Source organism: Pristiophorus japonicus, chromosome 6 (assembly GCF_044704955.1).
Source record: "Pristiophorus japonicus isolate sPriJap1 chromosome 6, sPriJap1.hap1, whole genome shotgun sequence".
Lineage (NCBI taxonomy): Eukaryota > Metazoa > Chordata > Chondrichthyes > Pristiophoridae > Pristiophorus > Pristiophorus japonicus.
Window position 1 is genome coordinate 200,447,491 of NC_091982.1, and position 19,349 is coordinate 200,466,839.

Genomic DNA, 19,349 nt, shown 5'->3' on the forward strand with positions numbered 1-19,349 from the left:
AGGGCTGAATGGTCTACTCCTGCACCTATTTTCTATGTTTCTATTTTACTATGTTAAAGGTGCTATATAAATACAAGTTATTGTTGCAATACTCATTTATTTATGCCACTACATTTTAAAAATAAAATTATATTTGCCATGGTGAAAATGCTGATCAGGATTCAGCACTTTTCTAAATCACTTGACCAGTTGGTGGAGGTAATTTGACAAAAGTCTAAGTGGCAGCAGTAATAGTGAAGACTTTGTCCAGTAATTTCACAGGACCTGTAGTGAAAGAGTAAAATCTTGTGGGTGATTTACCCTTGGGTAAAATAAATGGCAAAAGCTTATAATTTATTGCTATCCATCCTATTTTATTTAAACTCTGCATGTATATAAGATAAGTTCACAAACTAAGAAAGAATCAAACTCTCCATACATCAGTGATACATATGGAAAGCCAATGTGAAAAATTCCTCCTTTTATTTTAAAAATTACATTTTCTTTGTGAACTTCATTCAAATGTTGAGTTTTTCATCATGGCTGCTCTTAGCTTCTGCAGCATCAAATCCTGGCCATTCACAGAAGTCAATTTATGGAGTCAGACTTTCATTTTCAACAATGTGTAAGAAATCACGACAGGAACCTGGCAGCAATGCAAGAAGCTATTTCAGCTTCTCAACTCTGTCATGTGGTAAATAATAGGAAGTAGAGTTTCCAAATATCACGCAGAGTTAGTTTTGGATGTTCTCTTTTTTTTGCAACACTAATCTGTTCAGCTTTCTACCTTTAAAAAATATGCATCCGTATTTTTCGGTTGTTTTTCTTCATCTTGTCAATATTTAGGTTAACTTTGGAAATAATGGAGCTTTTATCATATAGCTGAATAGCAAAATAAATAAAAATTGTACGTGCTGTCATAAGAAATACAAAGTAATGCGAAATTAGAACACTTTCTGCGAGTAACAACATCAAATATTTGCCCTATCTTTGTGAAGACTAATGCAAGTCTCAGCTTCCATTACGCTCCAGCACACCAGTGTCCTTTGCTTTTTGTGCTCTCCGGCGTGAGAACAAATTTCCGAAATCCACGTTGTGGACACTGTATTCTATCCATCTACATGCCCATTGGAGCAGCCAGGCTTCATCGTCTTCGCAATCTTTAACGACTTTTAAAAGACTATTTCTTCAAACTCCCCCCGTGTTATCGTGTAAAACAGGAATGTTTTTGCACACATGGCACCACCTAGTCCTTTAAATAAGATGCGTTAGGTACTAAACATAAGCTGCTTGTGAAGACTGCTAACGTCTTGGGATGCTAATGTTTATCGAACGCCTGCAATGTACAAGTACTGTAACCGTGAGATTGCTGATTGATATTAACCATCTATCCAGGAGAGGGTTCGGGACGTGGAATCCTCCAATAGTAATGGTGAGGGTGGGAATGCTACCAATCCGTGTGGGAGGGGGTGGGATTTCCTGTCTGCTGTGAGGCTGGAGCGGAGTGGAGGTGACACGTAAGACGGGAGATTGGGAAAAAGGCCTGGAACTTTTCTGTCGTGTGGAGTTGAACGCAAATACTACTTTGTTGTTACAAAACTGCGTTTTAATATACGGGTTGACGGCAACTAGACAGATCAGGAAGCTGTGCACGGCTTATGGCAACATTTTACTTCATCCCTAAAACTGGATCGGAGACTTTTTTGTGTGGGACTTTGCAACTTGTAACCTGGGCAGGATTTTCAGCGTCAAAAACAGCTCAAGTTGCAGGAATGGCTCTCTGCAACTGAGTGCTGCACCCTAATATGCTCTTGTTTCATTGAAAATAAACATTGGACTGAATTCTGGAGGGGAAACAATTCTGAATTCTTCGACTTGGAGCCGCAAAGTTCACGTTTTGGAGGGAGAAAGAGGGAATATGGGAAATAATATGTGTTCCAGGAGACAGAAAAAGATTTTTCAAACTTTGTTCTTTCTTACAATAGTTTTTGGCTTTCTTTATGGGTTGTTGCTATACTATGAGATGCACAATCAGTTAAAGAAGGCTGAAACTCTGGCAGTGAAATACCAGCAGCACCAGGAGGCTTTATCTGCACAGTTGCAAGGTAAAGTCACGAAGCTCCGCGTCTTTCCTGTGTGTGTGTGTATGTGTGTGTGTCTGCACGAGTCCGTCCTCCCAAACTTGCTCTCCAGCTGCTTTGTGGCGTAATCGTGTCTAATTTAGCGCAAGTTTGTAAATATTTACGGCCAAGATACATCTATAAATTCCACAAACTTTTTAAATGGAAAAAAGCTGGTGTTGCTGCAACCAGTGTAACACTTGGTTGGTGTGCATCACCACACTCTGGACATTCCTCATATTCCCAGGACAGTTGCGAGCAGATTTTCTTTTACGGCTGGACTGGGAGGCGCGGTGATATTTTCTGTGAGATTCACTCGCAGTGTCATCTTGATCTGTACAGGGTCCTTGCAGCTCCTGTTTTATTTCAAGGCGTGTTTAAGTTGGGCCGAGGAACAACGACAACACAAAACTTTTTTAAAAACTCGGCGCAGAGTTTGAGTTTGTGGAGAGTAAATATTTAACAATGCAAATAGGCGTGACCGACGTGAGCAGTGGCAGCGGGTGGGCTGGTGTGTTGCTGAAATCGCTGTTATATTTCAGTCACTGGCACCAGATCAGAGACAGGGAGAGTAGCAAACCTGACATTGCTGCCAATGCCCGCAATTATAGGAATTGCCTTCTCGGTTTCTGGTGTACGTTTGCTCAGTTTTCGGATCTCTGATCTCAATGGTTTAAAATGATCGGAGCACATGAATCGATTCCAACTGTGGCTGGAAATAGCGCTCCCGGAGCTCGGATCTCTCTCCTCGGCTTCCCTTAATGTTTTTTCAAACTATCGGTGGTTTACAATAATCCCTTCGTGTACCATTTTCTGCTGCATCATCGCCAACACCGATGTTTCTGTAGTACTGTAGACTTCTGCATTCAGACACAAGGTTTTTGAGGGAGCATTGACTTAAAAGTGGCAGTGTAACTCGAGATCACCCTGAAGTGTGAGGCCCTCATCGGGAGGCTCTTCCACACTGGCTTGAGTTTGCACAAAATACACCGTCACTCCCCAGGGACTGTAAGGTCCTGATTTATAAAATCAGTTCCTGTAATTCAAAATGTTGGAGATCTCAGAAGTCCCCAGGGTGGGCGCCATTTGTTTCCAATGCAGGAATCTTGGTTCTCTGCAGTGGGATTCTCACGTTTGGTTAAGATTCATAGAACCATAGCCATTTACAGTACAGAAGGAGGCCATTTCTGCCAACAAAAAGCTATCCAGCCGAATGGTCCATAGCCCTGTAGGTTGCAGCATTTCAAGTGCACATCCAAGTACTTTTGAAATGTGGTAAGGGTTTCTGCCTCTACCACCCTTTCAGGCAGTGAGTTCCAGACATTCTGGGTGAAAACATTTCCTGTCAAATCCCCACTAAATCTCCTACCAATTACTTTAAATCTATGCCCCTTGGTTGTTAACCCCTCTGCTAAGGGAAATTGGTCCTTCCTATCACTCTATCTAGGCCCCTCATAATGTTATACACCTCAATAAGATCTGTCCGCAGCCTCCTCTGATCCAAAGAAAAAAACCCAGCCTATCCAATCTTTCCTCATAGCTAAAATTCTCCAGTCCAGCCAACATCCTCGTAAATCTCATCTGTAACCTCTCTAGTGTAATCACACCCTTCCTGTAATGTGGTGACCAGAACTGCACGCAGTACTCTAGCTGTGGCCTATCTAGTATTTTATACAGTTTAAGCTCTTGTATTCTATGCCTCAGCCAATAAAGGCAAGTATTCCATATGCCTTCTTAACCATCTTATCTACCTGGCCTGCTACCTTCAGCGATCTGTGGACATGCACTCCAAGGTTCCTTTGTTCTTCTACACTTCTCAGTGTCCTACCATTTAATGTGTATTCCCTTGCCTTCTTAGCCCTCCCCAAATGCATTCCTCACACTTCTCCGAATTGAATTTAATTTGCCACTGTTCTGCCCACCTGACCGGTTCATTGATATCTTCCTGCAGTCTACAGCTTTCGTCTTCATTATCAACCACACATCCGATTTTAGTATCATCTGCAAACTTCTTAATCATACCCCCTACATCAAGTCTGAATCATTGATATATACCACAAAAAGCAAGGGGCCAAGTACCTGAGCCCTGCAGAACCCCACTGGAAACAGTCTTCCAGTCACAAAAACACCCATCAACAATTACCCTTTGCTTCCTGCCTCTAAGCCAATTTTCGATCCAACTTGCCATTTTGCCCTGGATCCCATGGGCTTTTACTTTCGTGACCAGTCTGCCATGTGGGACCTTATCAAAAGCCTTGCTAAAATCCATATACACTACATCAAATGCACTGCCATCATCAACCCTCCTTGTTACCTCCTCAAAAAATTCAATCAAGTTAGTCAGACACGACCTTCCCTTAACAAATCCATGCTGACTGTCCTTGATTATTCCATGTATTTCCACATGAAGATTTATCCTGTCCCTCAGAATTTTTGCCAATAATTTTCCCACCACAGAGGTTAGGCTGACTGGCCTGCAATTACTTGGTCTATCCCTTTCTCCCCTTTTAAACAAAGATACCACGTTAGCAGTCCTCCATTCCTCCTGCACCACACCTGTAGCCAGAGAGGATTGGAAAATGATGGTCAGAGCCTCCGCTATTTCCTCTTTTGCTTCTCTTAACAGATGGAATACATTTCATCTGGGCCTACGAATTTATCCACTTTCAAAGATGCTAAACCCCTTAATACTTCCTCTCTCACTATGTTTATTTCATCTAATATTTCACACTCCTCCTCTGATTGCAATGTCTGCATCGCCCCTCTCTTTTCTGAAAACAGAAGCAAAGAATTCATTAAAAACTATACCCATGTCTTCCGCCTCTACACACAGATTACCTTTATGTTCTCTAATAGGCCCTATTTCTTTAGTTAGCCTCTTGCTCTTAATGTATTTATAAAACATCTTCGGGTTTTCCTTGATTTCATTTGCCAAAATGTTTTCTTGCTCTTTCTTTGCTTTCCTAATGTCCTTTTTAATTGCACCCCTGCACTTTCTATACTTGTCTAAGGTTTCTGCAGTATTTAGCTCTCGGAATTTGTCATGAGTCTCCCTTTTTTCCTTTATCCTACCCTGTATGTCCCTTGACATCCAGGGGGCTCTAGATTTGTTAGTCCCACCCTTTTTCTTTAAGGGAACAGACTTGCTCTGAACCCTCAGGATCTCCTCCTTGAATTCCTCCCACTGCTCTGACACTGATTTACCTTCAAGTAGCTGTTTCCAGTCCACTATGGCTAAATCACCGCTCAGCTTATCAAAATTGGCTTTTCCTCAATTGAGAACTTTTATTCCTGGTCTATCTTTGTCCTTTTCCATAACTACTATAAATCAACCTGAATTATGATCGCTAGCACCAAAATGCTCTCCCACTGATACCCCTTCCACCTGCCCCGCTTCATTCCCTAGAACTAAGTCCATAACTGCCCCCTCCCTTGTTGGGCTTGCTACAAACTGGCTAAAAAAGTTCTCCTGAATGCATTTTAGGATTTTGCACCCTCTATACCTTTCACACTAATTTTATCCCAGTTTATATTAGGGTAGTTGAAATCCCTTACTATGCCCGATAGGTTTTGCACTTCTCAGAAATTTGCCTGCATATTTGCTCTGCTATCTCCCTCTGACTGGGGGTCTATAGTACACTCCCAGCAGTGTGATTGCCCCTTTTTTGTTCTTCAATTCAACCCATATGGCCTCATTTGATGATCCTTCCAACATATCATCCCTCCTCACAGCTGTAATTGTTTCTTTACTCAATACTGTGACCCCCCTCCTTTTTTTATCCCCTCTCTATCCCGTCTGAAAACCCTTGTAACCAGGAATGTTGAGCTGCCATATCTGCCCTTCTTTCAGCCAAGTCTCAGTAATAGCTGCAATATCATATTCCCAAGTGTCTAGCTGTGCTCTCAGCTCATCTGCCTTATTCCCTATACTCCTTGCATTGAAATATATACCATTTAGCACTGCCAAACGTCCTTGTTGTCTATTTTCTAGAACTTGTTTCCTCTGTCTTCCAAATTTACTTTCTACTTTTCTGCTTTCCAATTCCAGCTTTGCTTCTTTTCCTATTGAATCTATTCTCAGGTTCCCATCCCCCTGCCAAGCTGGTTTGAACAGTACTAGCAAACCCCCTCCCCAGGTGAGGGTATTGGTGCTGGCTCTGTTGAGGTGTAACCCGTTCACCCTGTACAGGTCCCACCTTCCCCAGAAACGGTCCCAATGCCTCAGGAATCTAAAGCTCTCCTTCCTACACTATCTCTCCAGCCACGCATTCATCTGTCCTATTCTCCTATTTCTGTACTCACTAGCACATAGCACTAGGAGATTACTACCTTTGAGGTCCTGCTTTTTAATCTCTCTCCTAGCTCGCTAAAATCTGCCTGCAGGACCTCATCCCTCTTTCTGCCTATGTCATTGGTACCGATATGGACCACCACCTCTGGCTGTTCACCCTCTCCCCCCAGAATGCCCTACAGCCGCTTGGTGACATCTTTGACCCTGGCACCAGGGAGGCAACATACCATCTTGGAGTCCCGTCTGTGGCCGTAGAAATGCCTGTCTGCTCCCCTAACAATCGAATTCCCTACCACTATTGCTCTTCCACTCTTCTGGATCAATTTATAGAGAACATGAGTAATTTTCTCGATAATGATTTAAAACTGATATCTTGTTTGGACTACGGAGGTTCACTTTTTTGTCTAACTTTTACTGATAGTTTGCCAACCACAAGTTCATTTCCATTCTATGGGTACTGTTGATCTGTTCACAGTCTCAACCAGTGCTTTTCACACCCATAAAAGTAGTTACATTATGTGAAAAACATCACTTAACTCTCCATAAGTGTTGCTGAAAATAGGTTAAACTCGATGATGATATGAGTACTAACCCCATCATGGCAAATTGAGAATTGAATTTAGTTAAAAAAAATCTGCAATTAAAAATACTGTGTCAGTCAAAAAGTGACCATGCAACTGTTGGATTGTGGTAAACACCCAACTGGCTCACTATTGACCTTCAGGGAAGGAAACCTACTGTTCTTAGCCGCTCTGGACTATATGGGACTTCAGTCCCACACCAATGTGATTCAGTCTTAATTGTTCTCTGAAGTGGCCACTCAGTTGCACATGGACTGCAGCGGTTCAAGAAGGTGGCCCACCACCATCATCTCAAGGCCACTAGGGATTGCAATAATTACCAGCCTTGCCACATCTTGAGAATGAAAATAAAATGATGTATTCTGACTTTTTTCCGTTGGTAATGAACAGTGGACCGAATGAGTTTTTTCCCCCAATATTTCAGAAATAGTGGATTAAAACATTCTAGTTTCCACCGACAATTTACCAAACTAGAAAACAGACTGCTTCTTTTTGTTGACAAAGTTCAAAACATTTTACAAGTTCTGATACATTGTATCTTTTGATCTTGAAAATGAAATGCTCGCCTGTGGGAAAAGATTCTTTGGAATACCATGACTTTGACTTTTGTTCCCTCAAAAAACTGAAGAATATCAGATGATTAACATTTACACTTTAATGAAAATCAACCAGTGGGCCATTGAACTTTGAAAGCTGATATAGTTACAGAAGGAAAAGAAAACAATGGCATTTTATTTCGGAGAGTATAACAGATTATAACTAAATAATGATAGAGTGAAAACTTTGACCATTAAATCATATGAATCATGTTGTTGGTGTTTGTTTAAGGAATATAGGTTTAGAAATTCGAGATCGCTAAAAACCTGCAAGTGGCACCGGGGGCCGGTGCTAACAGCTGGCGAAATTCACGGCACTGGCAGGACCAGGATATTCGTGCTGGTTGCTAATTAACATTAGCCCAGTCCTTAACTCAGCGTGCAAGGCAGCTGGTCCAATGTAGCGTGACCATAGCGTCATTGAAGCAAGATCAGGCTTCTCTTAAAGCAAGGCTGCCATTTCAGAAAGCAGTGCGATCCCTTAAAGGGGAACTGCATTCTAAAATGAATGAAGTAAAAATCATTTAAAAATAAACAGTTTTTCGCCCTTACAGCTCAACTGCCTTCCAAAAAAAATTAACATTAAAAGAATTGCCTTCCGCACCTAAAAAAATGGGGAAAGTGCTTCAGCACCAACACAAATGGCTCAGCAAGCCAGGGAAGGGGCACTCAGGGTCCGCAAGCAGTACTCCAGCCTTGTGCAGGAGGTCAACACTGCAAGAGAGGTTCTCTACACACAGGGGGCCAGGAGGGCCTCAAGAAAGGAGGATGTGGGACCCGATTACCGAGGCTGCCACTGCCAGAAGTGTCGACCCACGACCTGGCTCCAGTGTGCAAAGAAGCTTCTTGACCTCAGACCAGTGGTCAAGGTCAAAAGCCACCTACCAGCTGCACCACTATCCTCGCACACTTCTCAATGCACGACTTTTCCCGCCCCCCCCCCCCAAATAACTCGCCTACTAACAATCTGTTCCAAACATGAGGCACGCCTCCCATTCCCAGCTCCCAGATGGTGCAGGCCATTCTTGGCAGGTGCATGGGTGAGCCCTTGGCCAGTGGCAGGGCTGAAAGGATACAAGATTTTGGTATCCTCATATGTTCTCCTCCTTCTCACTGCACCTCCTGCTTTCCCACCCTTCCCTCACCACAAATCCACCCTTGTATCTTCGTCATTTCACACATCCAAGAAATTGAGCCTACCCAGCCAGTGGTTGACCAAGAAGAGGGAGAGGAGGAAGAAGAATTCAAGAAGAAGAAGATCTTCAGCTTTTCAATGTCGTCCTACAAGGGCATTTGCAGTCTCCCTCACTGAAAGTCAGCAGCCTTCCATCAAACATGCTGCAGCCACTGGGTTAGCAATGCATGACATCAGCAGGATAGGCAGAGACACACACAAGACAGTCATGAAGTGAATGCATAAGGTGATTAATTGATTCATTGAGGTAACAGAGGGAAGGTAAGGTGTGGGACAAATGTTGAAAGGGGAATTGGTGTTGTGGTCACTGGTACCGCAGGTGGATGATTCCATCCCGGATATCCCGGCCAGAAAGGAGCAGTCTGAGTTGCCTCCTTCCTTCTGCTTCCTCTTCTGCTTCATTCTCTTCTGCTTCATCTTCTTTCACTTTCTCCTCTTCTGCTTCCTCCTCTTCTGTGTCTTCCTCTTCCCTCTGCAAGTGGATGGTATAAGTCTGAAATAAAAGCAGAAATTGCTGGAAATACTCAGCAGATTAGGCAGCATCTTGACCTGAGACGGAACTTGGTTTCTCTCTCCACAGATGCTGCCTGACCTGCTGAGTATTTGCAGAATTTTCTGTCTTCTCAGAGTCCTTCCTTTACCATCTGAGGCCTTGTAAGCGTCCAGCAGCACTCCCTGCACACTTAAAAACTTTTTTTTAACATGTATTGTATCAAGCCACTATTTCAATAAAATATTAAGGGGCCAAAATTCACCGTCCCAGAAGGATTGGCTACTACGGAGTTTGGCCGGTCAACCGAAAAAAATCGATCGGCTGCCGCGGTCGGGTACTTTTCCCTCCCCGAGCCATATTCAGCTCGGGAAGGATTTCAGCAGTGTTCACTTCCACCAGAAATGGCATGGTGAAGTCGCTGTAAAGGAAGGTTTCCAGCGATGAGCCCTGCAGCATTTGGGCCACTGGAAAGGGACTACCACAGCGAAATTCACCGAGGAAAAGCTAGGACTTTTCCCGGCAGTGCCCCCTCGAGGTTTTCGATGCGGTGCTCAAACACGACACCACTGGGGCCCTTTGGTAGATAAACAATTTTATTACTTATTATTTTTTATTTCATTTTTCAGCATGCATCTGCAGTATTTATCTTTTTTTTTAAAGTTTTATTAACTATTAGTGTTTTTATTTCATTTTCCCTGGTCCGCAGTATTTATCTCTTGATACAGTTTTATTAATTGTTTTGGCTCCATTAAACCTGCTGAGTGCTGCTCAGAGGTTTGCACGTACCCCTGTGCTTTTGTACAACTTTCAGGTCTGACTCTTTAGTGGGCTGCAGAGACCTACTTGGCAGGGTTCACCTGGAGAATGGGAAGAGTGTTGGGAGGGCGACATCTGGTACACCTGGTCAGAAGCAGGGCGGCACACAGGAGATGGCGTCACCGTCAGCACCATGCAGACAGGCAGCGGGCAAGGGAGGCAGCAGCCATGATTTGTTCATTCTGTGCCAGATCAGTGTGCCCGCCATCTTCACTGGTCCTAATCAGGATTGCGGTTGGCTGCTTGGGGACAATGGATATCCTCTGTCCACGTGGCTGCTCACTCCTCTGCGGAGCCCCAGGGCAGCGCCAGAACATGCATACAATGGCGCTCATGGCAGCAGGTGCATCATCGAGCAGTGCATAGGCATCTTTAAGCAGAGATTCCGGTGCCTGGACCGCTCTGGTGGCTCCTTGCAGTACTCTCCTCAATGGGTCTCCATAATCGTCGTGGTCTGCTGCATGTTGCACAACCTGGCCATCATGAGGGGAGAGCTGCTGGAGGTTGAGGCAGCAGTACCACCTGATGAGGAGGAGGCACAAGAGAGGAGGAGGATTCCCGTCGACCCAGAACTAGGAGGCGCGACCCATCGCCACCCTGGAAGGGCTGGGTGCAGACTGGCCAGCACACTCCTGGGAGGGAGCATCCTCACATTCCCTGACACCTCCCCTGCAATCCCCTTCCATGCATTATGTACTGGCGGTCTGCCAGTTCTCCCCACGTCATGAAACAGTATTCTTCATCTGTCCTCCACACCGTCCATCAGTGTCTCCAGCTCCATATCAGTGAACCTGTTGGCTCTCCTTACAACACTTACACCAGCCATCCTTTCAAACTCCTCCCCCCCCCCTCAGGACCTTGTTGCAAATCCTGGCCTTTAAAAAGGCCAGAGAACAGCTGGCTCATTACCTGCATGCTGAATTTCTCAGTGGTGATAACGCTCAAATTAAGATAGCCACACCACTGAAAAATCCACTTTGGAAGGGTTCATTAGCGCTGGAACCCATTTGTTCACTTTTGGAGCTGAATATGGGGTGGCCCAGTCACGAAAAAATTTCGGCGCTAATGGCCACAAAAAGGTGGGGGAGCACCAGCTTTCCAGCGGTACTGAATTTCAGGCCCTAAAAATCTAGTCCAAAAGCTTAAATGCGAACTTACCTGAAAGATGTATGTGTCCGTTTAAGATGAGCGGACCTTGTCTCTGTCAGTCTGCTGCACGCTCGCTTTTCACAGCGAGTTTGGGACCGCGTGCTAAGGCCCAAGTTTGCAGAGCATGATGTTAAGTCGGCGTTGCAGCTCAACTGACGTCACACTCTCCATATTTGCAGCTCCAGGGCCAGTGCTGCTATTGGCACACCAAAATAGCGGCCGAGAAGAATTTAGAGTGGTGGCCGTCATTTTTTTCCAGGATTGCGGTGGTAGTTTATGCCAGTAAGTAGCCCAATTTCTGGGCCATAATGTCTGGGACAGTTCATTTCCTATTAATGGAAGTCTGAGCTTTAAATGATGTTACCAAACACCCCTGCAGTGGCAGGAATTCACTGTTATCACTTAATCGAAACTGTAGAATGAACTTGAAAGTGTCCATTTACTACTTAACTCTTAGTGGGCACCAACCCTTGTTTCATCTTGATAAGATATGCTGTTAACAGCGCCAGCTACTGGAAACATTGGATAATTGGAGCTCTGTGAATTTGATGTGCTTTTATTTTACTCAAGAGGATTGTAGGATGGTTATTGACATAATATTCTCTGTTTTAACTAGTTGCAGAAAAACGTTTTTGTTATTGCCTACTTTGCACATTTTTGGTACATTTTGGATCTCTTTTAATTGTAAAGTAAAATCTTAAGAAATCTTTGCATTTCCCATTAAGCCTGCATTTACCGCAGATTGTGTACTTTGTCAATTTTTTAGGTAATGGTCAAGGTGCAGTTTCCTTTTGCGCACTGTGCAGGCTACCACAACACACATAACGACTTGATTGAGAACTGGATCATGCAGCGTTGGATATATTCCATCTAACTAGTTAAGTTGTGGGAAGATCAAGATCTGTGTTTAGTGTGGAAAAAGTCCATTAACAAACTAGCAAAGGGCAAGTTAGCTTGTTGGCTTTGGAAGTTGAAAACAAAACAATTCATTACCTTGTAAATTACAACATTTTAATTATCCCTGTCGTTGCAGTGTGAATGGGCCAGAATTTGCTGACAAAATAACTGTGAGTTTAATGCTCACACCGTTATTAGTGTGTAAATCATCCAGCAATTTGTGGAGAGGAAGAGATGCCCTGTGAGTTGTGAATTGCTGGACAATTTGTGCTGCTCCCTGTTAGCCTCTCAAGAATGGTAGCTCACTGTCAACCTCCACGGGCGTTTCAAGAAATTGCTGCATTTGAGCATTAATTAACAATTACATTTGCTACAAAAAGTTAGGGCTGGTACTTAACCGCGTAAGAACCATTTTAATTACAGATTTATGTTCCTGCAATGCCACTCATACTCCTCCAGCCCAGAAAGGGAATAGTTGAAACTTAAAACATTTGTTTTCTTACTTCTCTGTCTCTTTTTTTCTCCCTCTCTTAATCCAATCTTTCTTTTCCTCATGATTTCTCTTTCTGTACTTGATTTGACTCTAATTGGTCCTATTTCTTTCTCTATTGTTCCTCTGTTTCTTTCTCAATCCTTAAGTATCATTGGCTAAGGAGATAGACTGTTGGTCCAGTCGTTCACAAAGCACCCAGATGCCCCATGGCCCATTATCAGCTCGCACCTCCAGCAGTTTGCGGTGCAAAGATTTATCGAGCCAAAGGATGAGGAAAAAACTCCAATGGGACATGCCCCTCTCCAGCAAATTATGGACCAATTTTTGTCCTGCATTTGGACCTTTATATCATGTTGCAGTTCTTCCAAATTACCCTCGAGGTCTGTGTGGAAATGAAAGGCAGTGGCCTAGGTTTCCTGCCCTGCAGGAGCTGAATTGGAGCGCATATTCAAACTTGCAGTACATAACACCAGCCAATCTTCTGGTCTGAGATCAGAACCATATTTTCGGAGGGGTTCCTGCTTACACTGATGAGTATGCTCGAAATAGGGTTAGTGTTCTATTGGGTCCGTCCTATGGTTGAGGCCAGCCACATTGTTATGGTGCAAGTGGGCTTCTGAGCTGCTGGTAAACCTGGCAAGTTTTTTGTGAAAATTTAAAAGCTACCTCCTGTGGCCTGTGCCATCCATCGATCTGAAAGCATTTGCACGGGCTTTGTCAATGATTTAAAGATTAAAAGGCCTCCCTCCTCCACCATAGCAATACTGGACACTATAGTCGTGATTTTGTTGGTGGGCAACATCGGTGGCGAGTCCCGACCCGCGCTGCTGGCTCCATTCCAGCCTCTGAAATGAATTTCCCTTGATTGGGCTTCCCAATGCATTTCCTGGCCAATTAGAGGAAGCGGGTCTGGTGATGTCATTTGATGACATGTAATCAGCCGGTTTCCTTAAAGGGACTATGGCCAACTTTAATTTGACAGTTGTGCTGTCAGTGTTCTACAGCATTGAGGTGCTGCAAACACTGACGTGCACTTCACAGAAGTGCAGGGCTGCACCCAAGCTCCCCCATGACTCCCTCCAGTTGCTAATGGAGTGAGTCATAGCACACAGGGAGGTCCTCTTTCCTTCCTATGGGTGGAAGAGACCTCCCCAGATACCAACGCAGCTTGGTTGCACATTGCACAGGAGGGCACAAGCAGGGATGTGGTCAGGAGGACATGGGTGTGGTGCTGCAAACGTTTCAATGATCTCAGTAGATCATAAAATGTTAGTACAAAACTACATTCAACCTCATCCTGCCTTCCCTACCCTTCTCCTGCGCATCCTTCTCACACTAACTTACCTTGCACCTCCACCCATCCTCCTCAATCTACATTATCACATTCCCATCTCACTAGCCACACCTCATACTCATCCTCATCCGAGTCCAATCATACCAACTAACAGCACACAAGGATAGGCATTAGCGTGTTTTAGTCAATGTCCATGCAAAGTTTTTGTTAATGTGGTGTCAAACATTGAAACCTTTAATTTCAACACTTTGCCTTCTAGGACAAATTTGTGTGCACCTTTAGAATTTGTTATTGAGTTGCAGTGAATGGTGAGACATAACAGTACCCGTCGCAATGGTGATGAGTGTGAAAGGAATGGCTTGGGCATTGAGGTGATGCTTTATGATGCTGGTGTGGGGTGGTGCCAACCTGGCACCTCATGTGGCAGCCAGTGTGTACAGCGTCAAGTGAAGTAAATCGGGCCTTGGTGAGGCCATCCCTGGCCTCCCAGGCAGCAATGTGGTTGGGTGCTGATGCTCTGTGTCCTGTGCTGTATCAGGTGATTGCGGAAAAGTTTGGTGTTGTTGTTGGTGCTGCTGGTTTTGGGGCTGATCGTGGTGGGATTCTGAGGACCAAGGTGAGAGAATATAAAGGGCACCCATGCTGATGGAATAGAAGGCAGGTGAAGTAGAGATGACAGAAGTGATCAGTCAATGGTGAGAGAGGTCAGACTGGATGGAGATTTGTGTAAAGACTGACAGCATGATGAATCTTTTGTGGAAATGCAGTGAGGATGAGCTTGTGGCTGAGGGAAGATATCGCTGTAAGGTGGGAGCTTTGACTTGATATTTGAAGATATCAATTCATCAGCTGATTCAAGGGCCACTGACCTCCTGCCTCAGCTTCACCTCGAGCAACAGCGTGTAATCCGTGGGCAAGCTGTCAAATTAAAAAAGGTAAGTTTAAAACCATTATTAAATGGCTGTAAACAAGCCACTAATGATGTAAATTGGCTCTGGCAGACCCGACATCTGGAGAGGCAATTTGGCAGCGAGTTCCTGATCCCCTCTCAATCAATTCACATTTAACTGTTGACCTGCCACCAATCCCGTCGGCTGAGCACCAGCAAAATTCTGGCCTATAGATCAGTGAGCATTTAGGAAAAGGGGAGGTGCAATGAGACCTGGGTGTCATCAGTCATTGAAAGTTGGCATGCAGGTACAGCAGGCGGTGCAGAAGGCAAATGGTATGTTGGCCTTTATAGCTAGGGGATTTGAGTATAGGAGCAGGGAGGTCTTACTGCAGTTGTACAGGGCCTTAGTGAGGCATCACCTGGAATATTGTGTTCAGTTTTAGTCTCCTAATCTGAGGAAGGACGTTCTTGCTATTGAGGGAGTGCAGCGAAGGTTCTCTAGACTGATTCCCGGGATAGAAGAACTGACATATGAGGAGAGACTGGATCGACTGGGCCTGTGTTCATTAGAATTTAGAAGGATGAGAGGGGATCTCATAGAAACATATAAAATTCTGATGGGACTGGACAGGTTAGATGCAGGAAGAATGTTCCCGATGTTGGGGAAGTCCAGAACCAGGGGACATAATCTAAGGATAAGTGATAAGCCATTTAGGACTGAGATGAGGAGAAACTTCTTCACTCAGAGAGTTGTTAACCTGTGGAATTCCCTACCACTTAGAGTTGTTGATGCCAGTTCATTGAATATATTCAAGAGGGAGTTAGATATGGCCCTTATGACTAAAGGGATCAATGGGGTATGGAGAGAAAGCAGGAAAAGGGTACTGAGGTGAATGATCAGCCATGATCTTATTGAATGGCGGTGCAGGCTCGAAGGACCGAATGGCCTACTCCTGCACCTATTTTCTATGTTTCTATGGGGTCACGTTTCGGGCCACGCCTAGAACAGCGCAGCCCCGCGAGCCATGCCTGATTTCCGCTCTCAAAACCGCGCCGAAAACTTACCTCGGTATTCTCCACTCCCTCAGGTTGATCCAGGCCCTCGGTGCAGTGCAGCACAAGCTGTGGGGGGGCGGAGCCAGGTCCCAGCACTGAAAAAAGTGGCAGAGCCTCTGCACATGCGCGCTACAGTGTGCGCGCATGTGCAGTAGTTCCAGGCGCCCGAAACTGTGTGGGAGGGGCCCGAAGCACGCCGCCCCTAGCCCTGGCCGAATGGGCGCTTGGGGCGGCGAAGATCAGACTGCACTTCCCTCCTCAAGCTCCTGCTCTGGCTCCGGCCCCACCCCCCGTTCAGCTCCCGCTCCCTCTGGCTCTCTCCCCCTCCCCCCCCCCCCCAGCTCCCGCTCCTATTCTCCCCCACCCCCCCCCAGCTCCCGCTCCGCTGCCTGCCGCTCCCCCCCGCCCCCAGCTCCAGCTCCCGCTCCGCTCCGGCTCTCCGCCCATTCAAGTCTGATTCGCTCCCTCTTCACGTCTTCGGCGGGGCCCGCCCGCCCGGCATCTTGCTGGGCGCGGGCCCCGCCCGAAGTCTTCGGCCCGGCTTATCCTCATCGGCCGGGCCCATTCAGCCTCCCCACTCTCCTCCCTCTCCCTCTCCCTCCCTCCCCCTGACCCCCTCCCTCCCTCCTTCTCCTCATCCCCCCTACCTCTCTCCCTCTCCTTCCCTCCCTCTTCTCCCCCCTCCCCATCCGTCTCCTCTACCCCCCCTCCTCTCCCCCTCCCTCCTCTCCCTCCCTCTCTCCCTCTCCCCCTCTCCTCTCCCCCGCCCCTCTCCTCTCCCCTCCCTCCCTCCCTCTCCTCTCCCCCCTCCCTCCCATCTCCTCACCCCTCCCTCCCTCTTCTCTCACCCCCTCCCTCCCTCTCCTCTCCCCCCCTCCCTTCCTCTCCTCTCCCCGTTTCCCTCCCTCTCCTCTCCCTCCCTCTCCTCTCCCCCCTTAACCCCTCCCGCAATCCTCCCTCCCCTTCCCTCCCCTCTCCCTCCTCCCTCCCCCTCTCCCTCCCCCTCCCCCTCCGCCCCCTCCCTCTCTCCCTCCCCCTCCCTCTCTCCCTCACCCTCCCTCTCCCCCTCCCTCCCCTCTCCTCCCTCCCTCCCCTCTCCCCCTCCCTTCCCCCTCCCACCTACCCCCTCCCTACCCCCTCCCCTCCCTCTCTCTCTCCCCCTCTCTCCCCCTCTCTCTCCCCGCCTCTCTCTCCCCTCTCTCTCTCCCCCCCTCTCTCTCCCCTCCTCTCTCTCCCCCTCTCTCTCTTCCCCTCTCTTTCCCTCCCTCCCCCTCCCCCTCCGCCCCCTCCCTCTCTCCCTCCCTCTCCCTCTCTCCCTCACCCTCCCTCTCCTCCCTCCCTCCCCTCTCCCCCTCCCTTCCCCCTCCCACCTACCCCCTCCCTACCCCCTCCCCTCCCTCTCTCTCTCCCCCCTCTCTCTCCCTGCCTCTCTCTCCTCCCTTTCTCTCCCCCCTCTCTCTCCCCTCCTCTCTCTCCCCCCTCTCTCTCTTCCCCTCTCTTTCCCTCCCTCACTCTCTCCCTCCCTCCCTCCCTCCCTCCCTCTCTCCCTCCCTCCCTCTCTCTCTCTCTCTCACTCTCACATCTCTTCCCCTCTCTCCCCTCTCTCCCCCCGCCCTCTCCTCTCCCCCCCCTACTCTCCCCCCCTCCCTCTCCTCTCTCCCCCCTCCCTTTCCTCCCCCCCCTCCCATCGCTGTCAGAAACACATCGACACTGACACTGAGAGAGAGAGAGAAGAGACACTGACAGAGACAGAGAGACACACACTGGGGGCGGGGGGGGGGGGGGGGGGGGGGACATCCCAGCATGGTGTTAAGGGCTCCCGGTGCTGCAGTCGGTGAGTAGAAACTTAATTTTTTATTTATTGATTTAAAAAAATATATATTTTTAATTTTTTAATTTTTTTTGATTGATTTATTGATTTATTTATCATTTATTATTGATGATGGCTCTTTATTTGTAAAAGTGATATGTTTCATGTTTATAAACTTCCCTCCCCGCCCCCCCCCCAATCTCTGTTCCTTACGCCTGATTTATAAGTGTCGACAAGGTTTTTCTGAGCGTACAAAAATCTACACTTACTCCATTCTAAGTTAGTTTGGAGTAAGTTTTCGCTGCCTAAACTTACAAAGCAGGCGTAAGTGGCCGGACACGCTCACTTTTGAAAAAAAAAATCTGTTCTAAAATGAAACTGTTCTAACTCACTAGAACTGGAGCAAACTAAATGCCGAGAATTGCAATTTCTAAGATGCTCCATTCTAAACTAATTGCTCCAAAAAAATAGGAGCAACTCAGGCCGAAACTTGACCCCTATATTTCTATCTTGTTTCCAGCTCTGCTAAGGTGCAAAGGACATGATATAAAGAGTTAGAAATTTGTCCTGTTCAAATAGTTTTGAAAAATCTTGAGCAGATATTGCAAGAATATTCCATCAGTGCAGCTGACTTAATAATACAAATTTATCCTGGGAAAGTAGGTCCACTGCACATGCTCAGACTGCACAAAATAAATGCGGCTCACAAAATAACAGCTCTAAATGATCCTCGAGGAATGAGTGACCATAACATGGTTGAATTTCAAATTCAGTTGGAAGGTGAGAAAGTTGGATCTCAAACCAGTGTCCTAAGCTTAAATAAAGGAGACTAAAAGATATGAAGGCAGAGTTGGCTAAAGTGTACTGGGAAAATAGATTAAAGTATGGGACGGTTGATGAGCAGCAGCAAACATTTAAAGAGATATTTCATAACTCGCAACAAAAATATATCCCAATGAGAAGGAAAGACTGTAAGAGAAGGGATAACCATCCGTGGCTAACTATGGAAATAAGGGACGGTATCAAATTGAAAACAAGGGCACACAATGTGCCAATACTAGTGGGAGGCCAGAGGATTGGGAAACTTTCAAAAGCCAGCAAGGCCCGACTAAAAAAATGATAAAGAGAGGGAAGATAGATTATGAAAGTAAACTAACGTGAAATATAGAAACAGATAGTAAGAGTTTCTACAGATACATAAAAAGGAAAAGAATGGCTAAAGTAAATGTTGGTCCCCTAGAGGATGAGACTGGGGAAGTAATAATGGAAAACAGGGAAATGGCAGAGACGTTGAACAAATATTTTGTATCGGTCTTCACGGTAGAAGAAACTAAAAACATCCCAATAGTGAATAAGCAAGGGGTTATAGGGAGGGAGGAACTTAATACAATCACTACAGGTGTAGCGTCCAAAATTCGGAGTTCCGGAATGTTCCGGAATCCGGGCTCCATGATGGTCCGTGGCAGAGTCGTCCAAAATCCTTAAAATGTACTGGAATCCGGACCCGACGACCTTGCCGAACTTGGGCTTCGCCTCGCTGCTCCCGACCTCGGGCCTCGCTGCTCCCGACCTCGGGCCTCGCTGCTCCCGACCTCGGACCTCGCCGCTGCCCGACCTCGGGCCTCGCCGCTGCCCGAACTCGGGACTCGCCGCTGCCCGACCTCGGGCCTCGCCGCTGCCCGACCTC

At 46.4% G+C, this 19,349-nt stretch overlaps 1 protein-coding gene across 5 annotated transcripts in view; it reads left to right on the forward strand.

The window, feature by feature from the left end:
- Window positions 1–1,476: 1,476 nt before the first annotated feature.
- golim4a (golgi integral membrane protein 4a) overlaps window positions 1,477–19,349 on the forward strand; it is a 155,902-nt gene continuing 138,029 nt past the window's right edge. For all 5 annotated transcript variants that reach the window (XM_070882315.1, XM_070882318.1, XM_070882319.1 and 2 more), the window contains exon 1: window positions 1,477–2,084. In XM_070882315.1, coding sequence (XP_070738416.1) covers window positions 1,898–2,084 — 187 coding nt within the window. In that variant the 5' untranslated portion in view covers window positions 1,477–1,897. The remainder of the gene's footprint in view (window positions 2,085–19,349) is intronic.